This window comes from Canis lupus, chromosome 28, assembly GCF_011100685.1.
Source record: "Canis lupus familiaris isolate Mischka breed German Shepherd chromosome 28, alternate assembly UU_Cfam_GSD_1.0, whole genome shotgun sequence".
NCBI classification, from domain to species: Eukaryota; Metazoa; Chordata; class Mammalia; order Carnivora; family Canidae; genus Canis; species Canis lupus.
This window is the reverse complement of record NC_049249.1, coordinates 1,381,603-1,393,959: the sequence shown is the minus strand read 5'-3', so window position 1 is coordinate 1,393,959 and position 12,357 is coordinate 1,381,603. Positions and strand designations below refer to the sequence as shown.

Genomic DNA, 12,357 nt, shown 5'->3' with positions numbered 1-12,357 from the left:
CCCTGTTCTCAGAGGTGCAGAGATGGTTATTGCATTTTGCTCCCTTGACCTGGATCAGAGACTTCCCTCCACTTCCTCGAAGGCCAGGGAGTTGGGAAAATACAATTTCCTTTTGAGCACAGGGCACAGATAACAGTCATGAAATTGGGATACCTGGGGCCTGACTCAGGCCTTGATGGGGAGCCCAGCCCTGGGAAGGCAGGGATGATGCTGGGAGCTCGAGGAGGAGCATCAGAATGACATTAGGTGCTAAGGCTGCTCTGCTCAAATGTGAAGCCCCCGCGTGGCTGGCGGTGGGGGAAGGCTGGGAGAGCACAAGGCACTTAACCTACCAGTGGAGACCCGCCACTGCCCAGAGATGGAAGGTGGGAGTGGGACAGAACCATATCCACAAGCTTGTTTCACTTTTTAAAAGGTAGCCTTTTCTTTATCAGAAAATAGCTTTCAGAGGAAAGCTTCCTCAGTAAAGAAAACCCATTCTATCCAAATAAACATTTCTGCAGGGTTGCCTGGGGCCAGTCCTGAGCCATTTCTGCCTGGTGAGCTGGAAATGGCTCCTGCAGTGGGGAGGGATGGAGGCCCTTCTCTGGGCCCACTGGACCTGGAGGGGCTGGGCTGGGTGGTCTGCTCGCTGGGCAGGGCTGGGCACAGTGCAGTGTGCTGTTTCTGGGGGTCTTGGGAGCTTTCTCACTGCGTGAGCTGGCCCTTGAGAAGAATTAGGTGGGATGCCGGAGCAGAGCAGTTACGGTCATTAGGAATAGGCTGGACCCACCGCAGTGGCATGGCCAGAGGGGGACAGAGTAAGGGAGGGGAGAAGGAAGAGGGAAGGAGGCCAGATCCAGGATCAGGGAAGGAGCTTAGGAGGGACCCGGTCATGCAAACTGTGCCCTCCCAGGGAGGGGAGGCCCAGGAAGCCTTTCAGCTGGGGTTTTCTCAGAATCCCCACTTCCTTTGAGACTTTAGGGATCCCACATGGCTAAGTATGTGTTGATTTGTGTATGTGTGTGTGTGTGTGTGTGTGTGTGTGTGTCTGTGTGTGTGTGTCTGTGTGTGTGTATGTAAGTGACTGTTTTGGGGAAAGGGGAAGTAAGTTCTTCTGGGTTTATTTGAGGGGGGTTAGTCTGCTGTGGTTCTCAAGAAACGCCTTCTGTGGCAAAGTCCTCTAGGTCGTTGGTGGAGATGATGCCCAGGTGTGAAGCATCTCCCTCCTCCCCCAGGCACCGCGGAGGTGCTTCAGGGCACTGGCCTGCGGGGTGCTGGGTGGGGTCGCCTCGAGGCTTTGGGGCCAGCTGCAGGCCGGCCTCACAGGCTCTCTGGGACCCAGGGCTGGCCGCCTCGGTGGGGTGAAGGCCCTGCCTTAAGAAGGTGGGGGCAGAGAGCTGAGAGGAGCAGCGCAGGGGCATCAAGGCTGTCACGGGCAGGGGCCGGAAGTGGGGGTACAGCATGTAGCGAGCAGCAGGTGTGTTGGGTGGGGGCAGCTCGGGGGAACCTCCCTCAGAGGATGGGATGGGGACCTTGACATATTTGCCCGTCTCTGGGTCATAGAAGGTCTTGATTTTCACCTGGAGTGGCAGATCGAAGACAAAGTACTCTCCAGATTGGGGATCTTGGAGGACCTTCTGGGTGGCAGGGTAAGGGGGCAGAGGTGTAAGGGACTGGGGTCCCCCAGGCTGCCTCCTGAGTGGCTCTGAGAAGGCAGACACTGAGTGGCGGTGGATGGGAGGCGGCAGGGAGCGGACCGTGGGGAACCTGGGTCGGGGTCTCTCTCCAGGGGACGGTGGCCTCTGCTCCCAGTCCTCCAGGCAGGGCTTTTCTTCTCCGGTTTCACCATGTTTTTCTTGCAGTTGGTCGGTCTTTCTCCTCTTGCTGGCCAGCTTTTTCGCCCGCCGTAGGGCCTTCTCTGTTTTGGGGGGCACCGCAGGTGGCTTGCCGGCCGCTCTCTCCAGCTGAGCCGGAGGCTCTGGTTTCTCAGGGAGGCCCACAGAGCTGGTGGCCGTGTCCAGCACCAAACCTCTTGGAGAAAGTGTCCGGAGGTCTTCTGTGCTTGGCTCAAGTTGGGGGTCTGAGCCAGCTTCCCATGTGAGGGCATGTGTCAGGTCCTCCCTGCGGGCAACCCCAGCAGAGTAGGGGCTGGCCCAGGGGCTGGGGTGAGGAGGCTCCCCTGGCAGCAGGCCTGGCTTGGTGGGGGCCTGGGAAGCATCGTCCCAAATGCTGCTGGTGGCAGGGGAGCACGCGCTGCTCTCATCCAGGGAGCTGGCATTAGGGGAAGTTGCCATCTCACCAGGAACCAATCTTCTCCCTGGGGGCCCTGCTCTAGGTGTAGACAATAAGTGACTTTTGAAATCTTGTGTGTGCTCTTCCCAGCACATCCCCAGCTGCTGTGGGGGTGGCTGGTCTTCTGGGTCGCCTTGGGGCAAAGCGATGGTGGGGATGCGCCTTGGAGCATCCGGCTTCCCCTGGTCCATGGAACTGTTCTTGCCTTCCTTTGCCGCAACCTGTCGTGGCTTCAGCCCTTTATCCTCTCCCATGAGTGGAGGAGATGGGACATTTCTTGTTGGGACTGGCTGAGGAGTCTCCATCCAGCCCACCATGCTGGGCACCTGCCCATGGTCCATGCCCTCCCAGGCTGTGTGCTTCAAGTGTGTGCCCTGCGTGCTAGCGGGTGTCGGGGTATTGGCCATTTCCTGGCTCTCAGGGCCACAGAGACCACCAGCCTCTTCTCCCCAGCCTGGCTTTGGCAAGTCCTCCTCTTTGTGGCTACTGCCCAGTGGGTCCTCTGATGACAGGGTCCTCAGAAGGGGCAGCATGATGGGTTTTATCACGGGGGTGGCCCTGAGGGTGTTGTCTTTAATTGCAAACAGTATGTGCTTGTTTGAAGTGGAAGATGGTGAGGGGGTAAGGTCTTTGCTTGTATCCTTACTTCCCCCCATCCAAGTGCCTCTGAAGTTAGCTTCCTCTCTCGACGTCTTCCTGGGCCTACATCCAGACAAACCTTCCCCTTCTCCTTGCAGCAGTCCCCCCTTGCTGTGCTCCTGTATGCACACCGGCCCGTTACGTAGGGCACAGTGCGGCAGCTCATCTTTCCCCATCGTCTTCTCCTTCTCATCCTTCTGACTGTCTCCTGCACTTCCATCATTCCTCCTGTCTTCCTGCTGGCTCTCGCTGAACCACGTTTTCTGCTGATCCTCAAATGAGGCAAAGGACTGGTCTGAAGAGCTGGTGCTGAATTTGGCCTTACTTTTGAAGCCTGGCATGAAATCAGATTGTGTGTCACTGTAAAACACATCTTCTTCCTCGGGAGAGAGGGGCCCTGGGGAGAATTTCTGGTTAAAGTTCGGATTCTGGAATCCTGCCTCTCTCTCGGATTCTGTTTCTTGAGACACGGATCTCAAGAACCCCTTCTCTAGGCTGGGGGTCCCTGATTTCTCTGCAGCCTTCCCTGCTTCAGGCTCTCTGCTGCAAAGCCTCAGGGACAGGTGCTTCCTGGGGCAGCGTTCCCCAGAGTCTGGACACTCGGCGGACTTGGCAGTGCCCATCTCTGGTTCTCCGTCATCCTTCTCGTAGCTGTTTCTGTCATCTCCCTCCCCGTTGACACAGAAGGGGGCTTGGGTGGTAGCTGGAGGTGAGCTAAGAGTTAGATAGCTGTCTTCAGAGGCAGCACCAGGGTCAGCCTTAGGGTCCTTCTGGGTACTGATGTGTGACCCAGAAGGGCCGTCAGCTGGCCTCTCCTTAGAGAGCTCGTTTGGAGAGCTCTCCTCAAGCCCATTGGGAAGGATGACGCCATTGCTCATGGGTTCTTGCTTGCCTCTGGTTTTCTCCTCAAGGCCTTTCAAGAGAGGTGACGGACTGTATGTGCTCTTAACACGCTTCCGCACATCCTTAAGGTTGAACAACAGGCTAGGGGCTTTGGATTTGTAGGTGTCCCAAGATTGACATTCACTGGGCTCCTTCTCTTGGTACCCGTTGAGCTGTCCTGAGGGAGATGGGGTTATCTCCACCAGCTGACTGTCAGGTGGATCCAGGACATGCTTGGTGGGTATGACAGGGGTCAGAAGCTTACTGATGTTAAAAGGAGGACTGTAATGCTCATTGGGGTCCATGGGCATGTCAAGAGCCTCGTTTTCTGGAAATTGTCCCTGGGGATTGTGCTTTGTATACAAGGCTGGGCCTCTTCTGGTGGCCTGCTTCTTCTCTTCCGAAGCATCTGGTAGACTTTCTTTCCTTCCCTTGCTAGGCTTTGGTTTCCTCCATGGGGCCTGGGTCGGCTTCACCTGAGGGTCAGGCTGTGAGCTAGAAGCTTCTCCCTCCACAGGGAATATCTGGGCTCCTGGATCTCTAGCTCCCCAGGATCCAGATGTGGTGAGAGCCCCTGCTGTCAGCCTGTTCTCATCCTGACTACAGCTGGCCTGGGCTTGGCAGGGGGAAACATGGTGTTCAGGGGCCAGGGGCTCTCTTAACAGGGGTGTGTCCTCATAGTGCTTGGGAGCCTTGCTTTCTGGGACAGGGTCAGCAGCCTCCTTTCTCTCAGGCAGCCTCGGTTGGTGGGCATTCCATGACTCAAAAGCACTGTTTTCACTATGAAGAAAGGTCCCTTTGCGAGGCCAGTCCTTACCCCTTCCAGGCTCGCCCTTGGCTGGCTTGTGGGGCGAAGAAGGGAACTTTGGCTCAAACGAGTTGGCCACATTTTCGGGTGTTGGGAGGAAGCTGCTGGAGTTGTGACTGGCCATTTCAGGATTCTTGGGGGACTCCTGCTCTCCGTGCTTCCTGCCAGGCTGATGGCTATTCTGATGGGCACTAGAGACTTCAGCAGGCACCCTCCTGACAGTCAGAAAGGCAGAATCGAAGCAGAAGTTGATGCCACTTTCTGGAAGAGGAGCAAATTTGGGGGGATTTTTGAGAGCTGGGGGCTTACTGGTAGGAGGCCGGCTGTCACAATGTTGGCTCTCGGTCCTGTCAAAAGATTTGATTAGCGATGACACTTTAGAAACAGGCTTGTTGCTGCTCCTCAGGCCAGAAACTGGCACCTCCAGTCTCCTCTGGGCTGGTGTCAGTGGGGGGCTGCTTTTGGGATACTTTTCCTCTCCTTGAACATACTTGGGTAGCTGTTGGAATGTGGCCGCCCAGCCTGCATGCTCGGTGCCTTGTGATGGTAACTGGCTCCAAATGCTGCTCTTCCTGTGGGTGTGGCTCACCGTTCCCTGGTGAAAATTTCCAAACACCTGGCGGCTGATATCCGGGGACAGGGTCAGGTCAGAGTCGTTAAAAGATGTGTCCTCTGAGATGCACAAGCTCCGGAACGCCCGGTCTGTGAGGCTGCTCACTTCCCTGTCCGCATCGTCCAGCACACTGCCGATGCTTGAGGAGTCGCTGAACCCGTCCGTGCACTTCTTATTCCCCTGCATCATCCACCAGCTGGGAAGACTGTCCCTGGTCAGCCAGAGGGTGCCTCTGTGTGACGATTCTGGAAGAGCAGCCCTCTTCCCACAAAACTAGAGCTTCCTATTGACCAGATGCAATCAATTGCACAGTGTGGTTTTTTTTTCTCTGTAAAAGAAAGACGTGTAGGGTATGAATAGGATATCCAACTTAGTGGCTCCATATGAGAACTACATGCTGGTCTAGATGGGTAATCGTACCTTTGATGGTTAATTTTATGTGTCAAAACCTGGTCAGGCCCCAGTGGCCAGTTTTTGGGCAAATATATCTAGATGTTGCTATGAAAGTATTTTTTAGATGTAATTAACATTTAAATCAATGGACTACGAGTAAAGCAGATTCCCACCTTCTGTAATGTGGGTGGGCCACATCTCAAAGACTGAGCTCCCCAGAGCACGGGAGAATTCTGCCTCAGGTCTCCGGACTGGAGCTGCAACACCAATCCGCCTGGGTCTCCAGTCTGCTCTGCAGATGTCACACCCGCCAGCAACCATGACTACATGAGCCAGTTCCTTAAAACAAATCTCTTTTTATATCTACACATGCTATTGGTCCTGTTCCTCTGGAGAACCCTGCCTGGTACAGTGCCTGTGGTTCAGATGTGCCATTTTTGTGGAGAGGTCTTCCCTGACATTCCAGGGGGTGTCCCCTCCCCACATTCTCTCACTGTGCCCAAGAGGGTACAGTCCCCAAGAGCCTGTAGCACCTGGGCTCCTGAACTCTCTAACTTACCAGTTAGAGAGTTGGGTGACCAGTGGAAGATGCTGGGGGGAGCCTGGAGGGAGCCAGATTCCCCAGCATTTTCCCTCCATCCCTGTTCCTGGCTGTGGCATGGGGTCCTGGCAATGCTGCAGTCTTCTCTAACTACGGCCCCCTCCCCTGGGCTCAGACTCTCACTGCTCCCCTTGCCCCCTGGGGATGTGGGGAGGATGGCTTCCTCACTTCCTGAGTGGCTCCACATGCTGGGCTCTCCCTAATTCTTATACCTCTGTTATGGTCTCTTCATTAGATTTTCTTCTTTTAAAAAAAAAATGTGGTGAAATACACATGAAATAAAAGTTACCAACTTAACCATTCTAAGTATACAGTTCAGTGGTGTTAAATGCATTCATATTGGTGCAGCCATCACCACCATCCAACTCTAGAACTTTGACAGCATTCCCCACTGAGACTCTGTATCCGTCAGATATCAATTCCACTCTACCCTCCACCTGCTGCCGATGCAGCCCCTGGCAGCCACTGTCTACTTTCTGTCTCCATGAATTTTATTATTCTAGGTCCTTCATATGAGTGGAATCACACAGTATTTGTCTTTTTGTGACTGGCTGATTCACTTAGCATGATGTCCTCAAGGATCATCCACTTCCATTCAATTTCTTTCCTTTTTAAGGCTGAATAATAGTCCACTGTATGTTTATTCTCTTTTGTTTATCCATTCATCTCTCAATGAATATTTAGGCTGTTTCCACTTTTGGGTACTGTGAACAATTCTGCTATGAACGTGGGTATACAAATTACCTGTTCAAGATTCTGCTTCCAATTCTTTTGGGCACGTGGAATTGCCTAGACATGGAATTGCTGGATCATATGGTAATTCCATTTTAAATCTTTTGAGGAAGTTCCTTACTGTTTTCATGGTGGTTCTATCACTTTGCATTCTCACCAGCAGTGCACAGAGTTCTAGCTTGTCCACAGCCTTGCCAGCACTTGTTATTTTATGTTTTTGTTTTTTTTTTTTCATGGTAGCCATCCTAATAGGTGTGAGGTGGTATGTTGCTTTTCCTTCTGGGTCCTGTCTGAGGAAGCTGCTTCTGCTGGGACCCTGACCACTACTGCTGGGGTACATCCTTCCACTGCCTGGAACAGTTCTGGCCCAGACAGGGAACAAGTCAATGAATACATTAAAAGTTAGATAAAATAGCAGGTATAGACCCTAGAGTGGGCCCAAGTGGTGGGCATTTGGGACAGTGAACATCTGGCAGGGTGCTCTGAGTCCTCAGCTGACAGATGACATTGTCACATGGTAGCTCCGTTCACATCAGCAGCAGAAGCCGGCAAGGCTGCATGCTTCCCTTCTTGCCTGGCTGGTCAGAGTGATGACACCACCAGGGCTTTAGGGGATGGAAGATGAAGATGCTCCCAAGGGGGAGGTAGGGCCTGCACATCAGGCATCCCGTGTCCTCTCCTGGTCCCCCATGGGGGATAGTGCATGAGATGTCCCACCCAGGTCTGTTGCTGCTGTGCCAGTGGCATTGTGTTTCGGTCCTGAAGGCCAGCCTTCTTTGGGCTTTTTGTTTGCTTGTTTTACTGTATCTTGACCACAGCCTGATGGTGAGTTTCCAGTGCTGACTTGTTGGCAGGCTGACCTGGTTTTGTGAATGAGAAAACTGAGCTGGCTGTGCTGGAGGAAGGAGGGACCCTGAGTTCTAGTGAACTGGATGAGCCAGCTCTGTGAAAGCTTCTATTTACATGTTCCTTAGCCCTGCCTTGAAAATCAGGGCTGTGTCTCCCCAGAGAGGAGAGTCCAGGCCTTTTAGAAGGCCAAGGACTTCTGCTTCAGCTTTCAGACCCTGCTGGCTGGCCAACCTCACTCCCTTTCCCACTGGCTTCTCCTTCTGGGTGGCACAGCGCCTGTCACAGGGATGGAAGCATTCTGATGTTGGGGAAGTTCTGGCCTTTCTTTTTTCCTTCTTTTTTAAGGATTTTATTTATTTATTCGTGAGAGACACACAGAGAGAGGTAGAGACATAAGCAGAGGAAGAAGCAGGCTCCCCAAGAGGAGCCCGATGTGGGACTCGATCCCAGGACCCTGGGGTCACGACCTGAGCCGAAGGCAGACCCTCAGCCATTAAGCCCCCAAGGAGTCCCTGGCCTTTCTTTTTTTTTTTTTTTTCCTGGCCTTTCTGATCAAAGGAATAGTCCCTGTTGTTTCCATTCTGTTGGTGCTGTTTCCTCCTGCTTCTAATGCAGACACAAAGCCAGAGACAGAGTGTGTTTGTTTGCTATGGCCAACGATGAACCACAGAGTGCTGGCTTGCACAACAGAAATTTAGTATCTCACAATTCTGGAGGCTAGAAGTCCCAAATCAGCTGTCAGTGGGGTTTGTTCCTTCTCTGGGCTGTGAGGGAAGGTTCTGTTCCAGGCTATTCTCCTTGGCTTTTACATGACCACCTTCTCTCTCTTCATATTGTCTTTCCTGTGTCTGTGTCTCTGTGTCCAAATTTCCCCTTTTTATGAAAGCACCAGTCCTGTTGGAGTAGAGCCCACCCTATGATCTGATCTTAACTAATTACATCTGCAATCACCCCATTTCCCAAATAAAAGCACATTCTGAGGTCCCCGGGAGTTAGGGCTTCAACATATAAAAGTCTGGGGGATACAACTCAACTCATAACACCAAGGCATTGACTTTGCAATGACAATTAAAAGGCAACTTGCCTGGTGAGCAGAGTAGCCCTGGGTCCCTGACAGCATTGCTGAGCTGTGAGCATGTGCCAGGACTACCTCTTCTGGAAGTTGTGTTATTGGGGTAGGGTGGGGGATCTTAATGGCTTCGACCACTGTGAGTCAAGTTTTCTGGACCTTGAGGTTCTACGTATATAGTTAGGGGAGGCTTCAGGTGTCCTGAATGCTGGGATCTTAATCTTAGCAATGGCTGTACTTGTTAATGGTGATACTGGGGTTTCCATACTTCCACATTTTAGAGGAAAATAAAATAGTTGGAGATTTAAATTTAGAATCTTGGAGTTAAGTAAAAAACCTCCAGGCAATGAAATCCACCCCCGCCCCCGCCTCACTATTAGCAGATACTTGTTATTTTTTTGAACACTCAGCTTCCATCTTTCTCCCCTGAGTAAAAACATTTGATGGTTTGGGGGGCAATTTCTTCTCCCCACTGTGTTTAGTGTTGGTGGGGCTGAAAGTCAAGGTGCTTGCTGAGACCTCCCTGGGCCAAGCGCAGATGTGAGACCCAGGCCATGCCCCTGTCCTGTTTCTCCTGGGATGACACCAGGATGGAAATACGCTTGGATGTTCTCTCCAGTGGCTGTCTGTCTGCTCATCTTTTCCCAGCCTGGAACTTCAGCCTTCACCTTGAGTCTGCAAGGGCTCCAATTTCCTTTTACCACCTATTTCAATTGAATTTGTCCAGTTTCTGTTTCTTTTGTGCATAGTCAAAGAACCCTAACTGGTCTGAGGTTTGTGTCATAATTCCAAACAGTAATAAAAGATGTTCACTGATATTGGAGTATTCGGAAAATATAGTAGTCTCCCCCTTATCCATGGGGGATACATTCCAAGACCCCCAGTGGGTGGCTGAAACTACGAATAGTAGTATTGAATCCTATACATACTACGATTTCCCTATGATAAAATTTAATTGACAAATTAGACACAGTACAAGATTACCAATGCTCAATAGTAAATAGAACAACTGTAACAATATACTATAATAACAGTTATGTGAATGTGGTCTCTCTCTCTCTTTCAAATCTTATTGTATTATACTCACCCTTCCTGTGATGATGTGAGACGATAAAATGTCTACGTGACAAGATGATGTGGGACGAATGACTTGGGCACTGTGATGTAGGATTAGGTTACTATTGACTTCTGACCATATGTCAGAGGGAGGATCATGTGCTTCTGGACCGTGGTTGACCGTAGGTAGCTGAAACTGCAAAATATCAAAACCATGGATAAGAAAGAACTGCTGTAACCACATTTCTTCTGGCTCAGGAAGGAGACCTTTATTCAGATAGCTTTGTCAATTCTGATTTGATTTGCCTGGGTTGGGATGGGACACTCATAAAGTAGTCTCCAAGCCTGGTCCCACTCCCTCTTCTCCCAACGCCCAGTGGAGCCCTTCAGCACAGTAGCTGACAATGGAAGGTGTTTCTTTGGGTTGGTTCCATACCTGTTACAGCAGTGGGGGCTGCATGTGCCTGCTTTGCTGGGATTTAGGATCTGTAGTTTTAAAACTTCTTCTCATGCTTACATTTGCTATCATCATAGCCCATCTAGAAAGAAGAAAAATAGTGTCAGTGACCCCAACTGACCAACTGGTCAAGATGCATCAGGTGCAAAACATGTCTTTAAATGTCAATAATACAGTTGGGTTTCAAATATATATTTTTAAATCCACACTTGACCTCAACAAAATTCCAGACATAGGCATTTTTGGTGAAAACAATATAGAGCCCATATCTATTGCTTTCAATATTCATTAAATCTTTAGGAACCTGTTTTAAGCCTTTGGGATTTCTAATATGGTTGGCACAGTTGTGGACTATTTTTTGCTAGTCGAATCTGACCAAAGGCCTTTTCCCATGTGGATTAATAACTCAGGTTTTGCAATAAAGAGAACTCAAGTGGCAGAACTTGAATCCACTCAGCAAGCAGTAGCACAGTGTTCGATTTATTGTTGGCAGGAGGCTTGAGTATCTATTTTGACAGCTTAAAGAACCAAAAAGCTGCCCAGGAGAATTTTAAGAGTACTCAGAATGAAGTGTAAACTAATTAAAATAAATCCATTATGCAAATTTTCAATGCAGACCACTGGGGCTTCCTGAAGGACCTTCCTCTTCTCAGCTCCTGGATGTTAACCTAGTCCATGGTATTTTATTAATAATATTAATAATCACAGTCACTCAGATTTGTGGAGGACATTTCTTTGGAGGCCCACAGAGGGCCTTGTGTCTACCACTGTGGGGCCGGCCTCGTCCCTGACTCCCAGACTGTCATTTGTCCTCACACCATGCTGGGCGTCCTGTTTCCATAGCTCATGCTGTATTGTCACAGGTCACACATAAAAATCCATATGTCTTGGGAATGGGTGGTTGTTTTGTTTTCTCCTCAACTACAAAGAAAATTGCTTGACTCAGAAGAGAAGTCTGATTTGCTTTTGTGGAGTCAGCTTGTCAACATAGAAACTGAATAAATGTGGTAATGTTCTGAGCTGGGTATCCTTATGCTCAATTTTTCTGGAGGGCAAACTGAAACAGAGAAAAGAAGGAGTGAGACTGAAGGACACATTCTCTTGAGAAGAACCACAGCCCTTGGGTATTAAGGCCATCAGAAAAATTCGGACTGATCCTTCTGTGTCACGGAATAGTGGGCCCATTCCACTGCCTGCTGCTCCCCCGAAGTATAGAGCTTAGGGCTAAGGATGGAACCAATCCAACTTGCACCTGGCTAAGATGTGGGCGCAGAAGGATGTGGTAGCATTTGTTCTGTGAACAGTTAGGGAAACTGTCTCACAGGATCTCTGTCATTGCCGCTGAAGCACACTTTTTAGAGGCCAGTGTGGATCTGTCCTGCTCACTGCTTTGGGCTACTCCCTTGGGCTATTCTGTATTCATTCTCAACACTGCATTCAAGAACATCTTGTAAAACTCAAATCTGTTCATGTCAGGCTCTTGCTTAGAATCCCTCCATGGCCTCCCAGTTTTATTTTTATTTTTTATTTTTTTTTAAGATTTTATTTATTCATTCATGAGAGACACACACAGAAAGAGAGGCAGAGACACAGGCAGAGAGAGAAGCAGGCTCCATGCAGGGAGCTTGATGTGGGACTCGATCCCAGGACCCCAGGATCACACCCTGGGCTGAAGGCAGTGTTAAACCACTGAGCCACCAGGGCTGCTCGGTCTCCCAGTTTTAAAGAATGAAAATGAGCTTCCTTAAAAAGAGCCTCCGTTTCCATCCTCCTCTTGGGCTGTCTCCCTCCTCATGCTTGGCTTTCAGAGCATGCCTCAGGGCCTTTGCACACATTGCTCCTGCTCCCTGGAATTCTTTACTTTTATTTTCCACTGTTACCTGCTTGGGTCTTACCTATGCTTCAGAACCCAGTTCACATGATCCTTCAGTAAGGCAGCTTCTTTAGGCTATTTTAAGTCTTCCTGTTATATGCTTTTGTAGCT

At 50.4% G+C, this 12,357-nt stretch overlaps 1 protein-coding gene across 4 annotated transcripts in view; it reads right to left on the bottom strand.

The window, feature by feature from the left end:
* Positions 1-399: 399 nt before the first annotated feature.
* C28H10orf71 (chromosome 28 C10orf71 homolog) overlaps positions 400-12,357 on the bottom strand; it is a 28,383-nt gene continuing 16,425 nt past the window's right edge. For all 4 annotated transcript variants that reach the window (XM_038578049.1, XM_038578046.1, XM_038578047.1 and 1 more), the window contains exons 2-4: positions 10,353-10,455; positions 9,948-10,112; positions 400-5,544 (exon numbers count right to left, since the gene is read on the bottom strand). In XM_038578049.1, the coding sequence (XP_038433977.1) occupies positions 1,134-5,405 (4,272 nt within the window). In that variant the 5' untranslated portion in view covers positions 5,406-5,544; positions 9,948-10,112; positions 10,353-10,455 and the 3' untranslated portion in view covers positions 400-1,133. The remainder of the gene's footprint in view (positions 5,545-9,947; positions 10,113-10,352; positions 10,456-12,357) is intronic.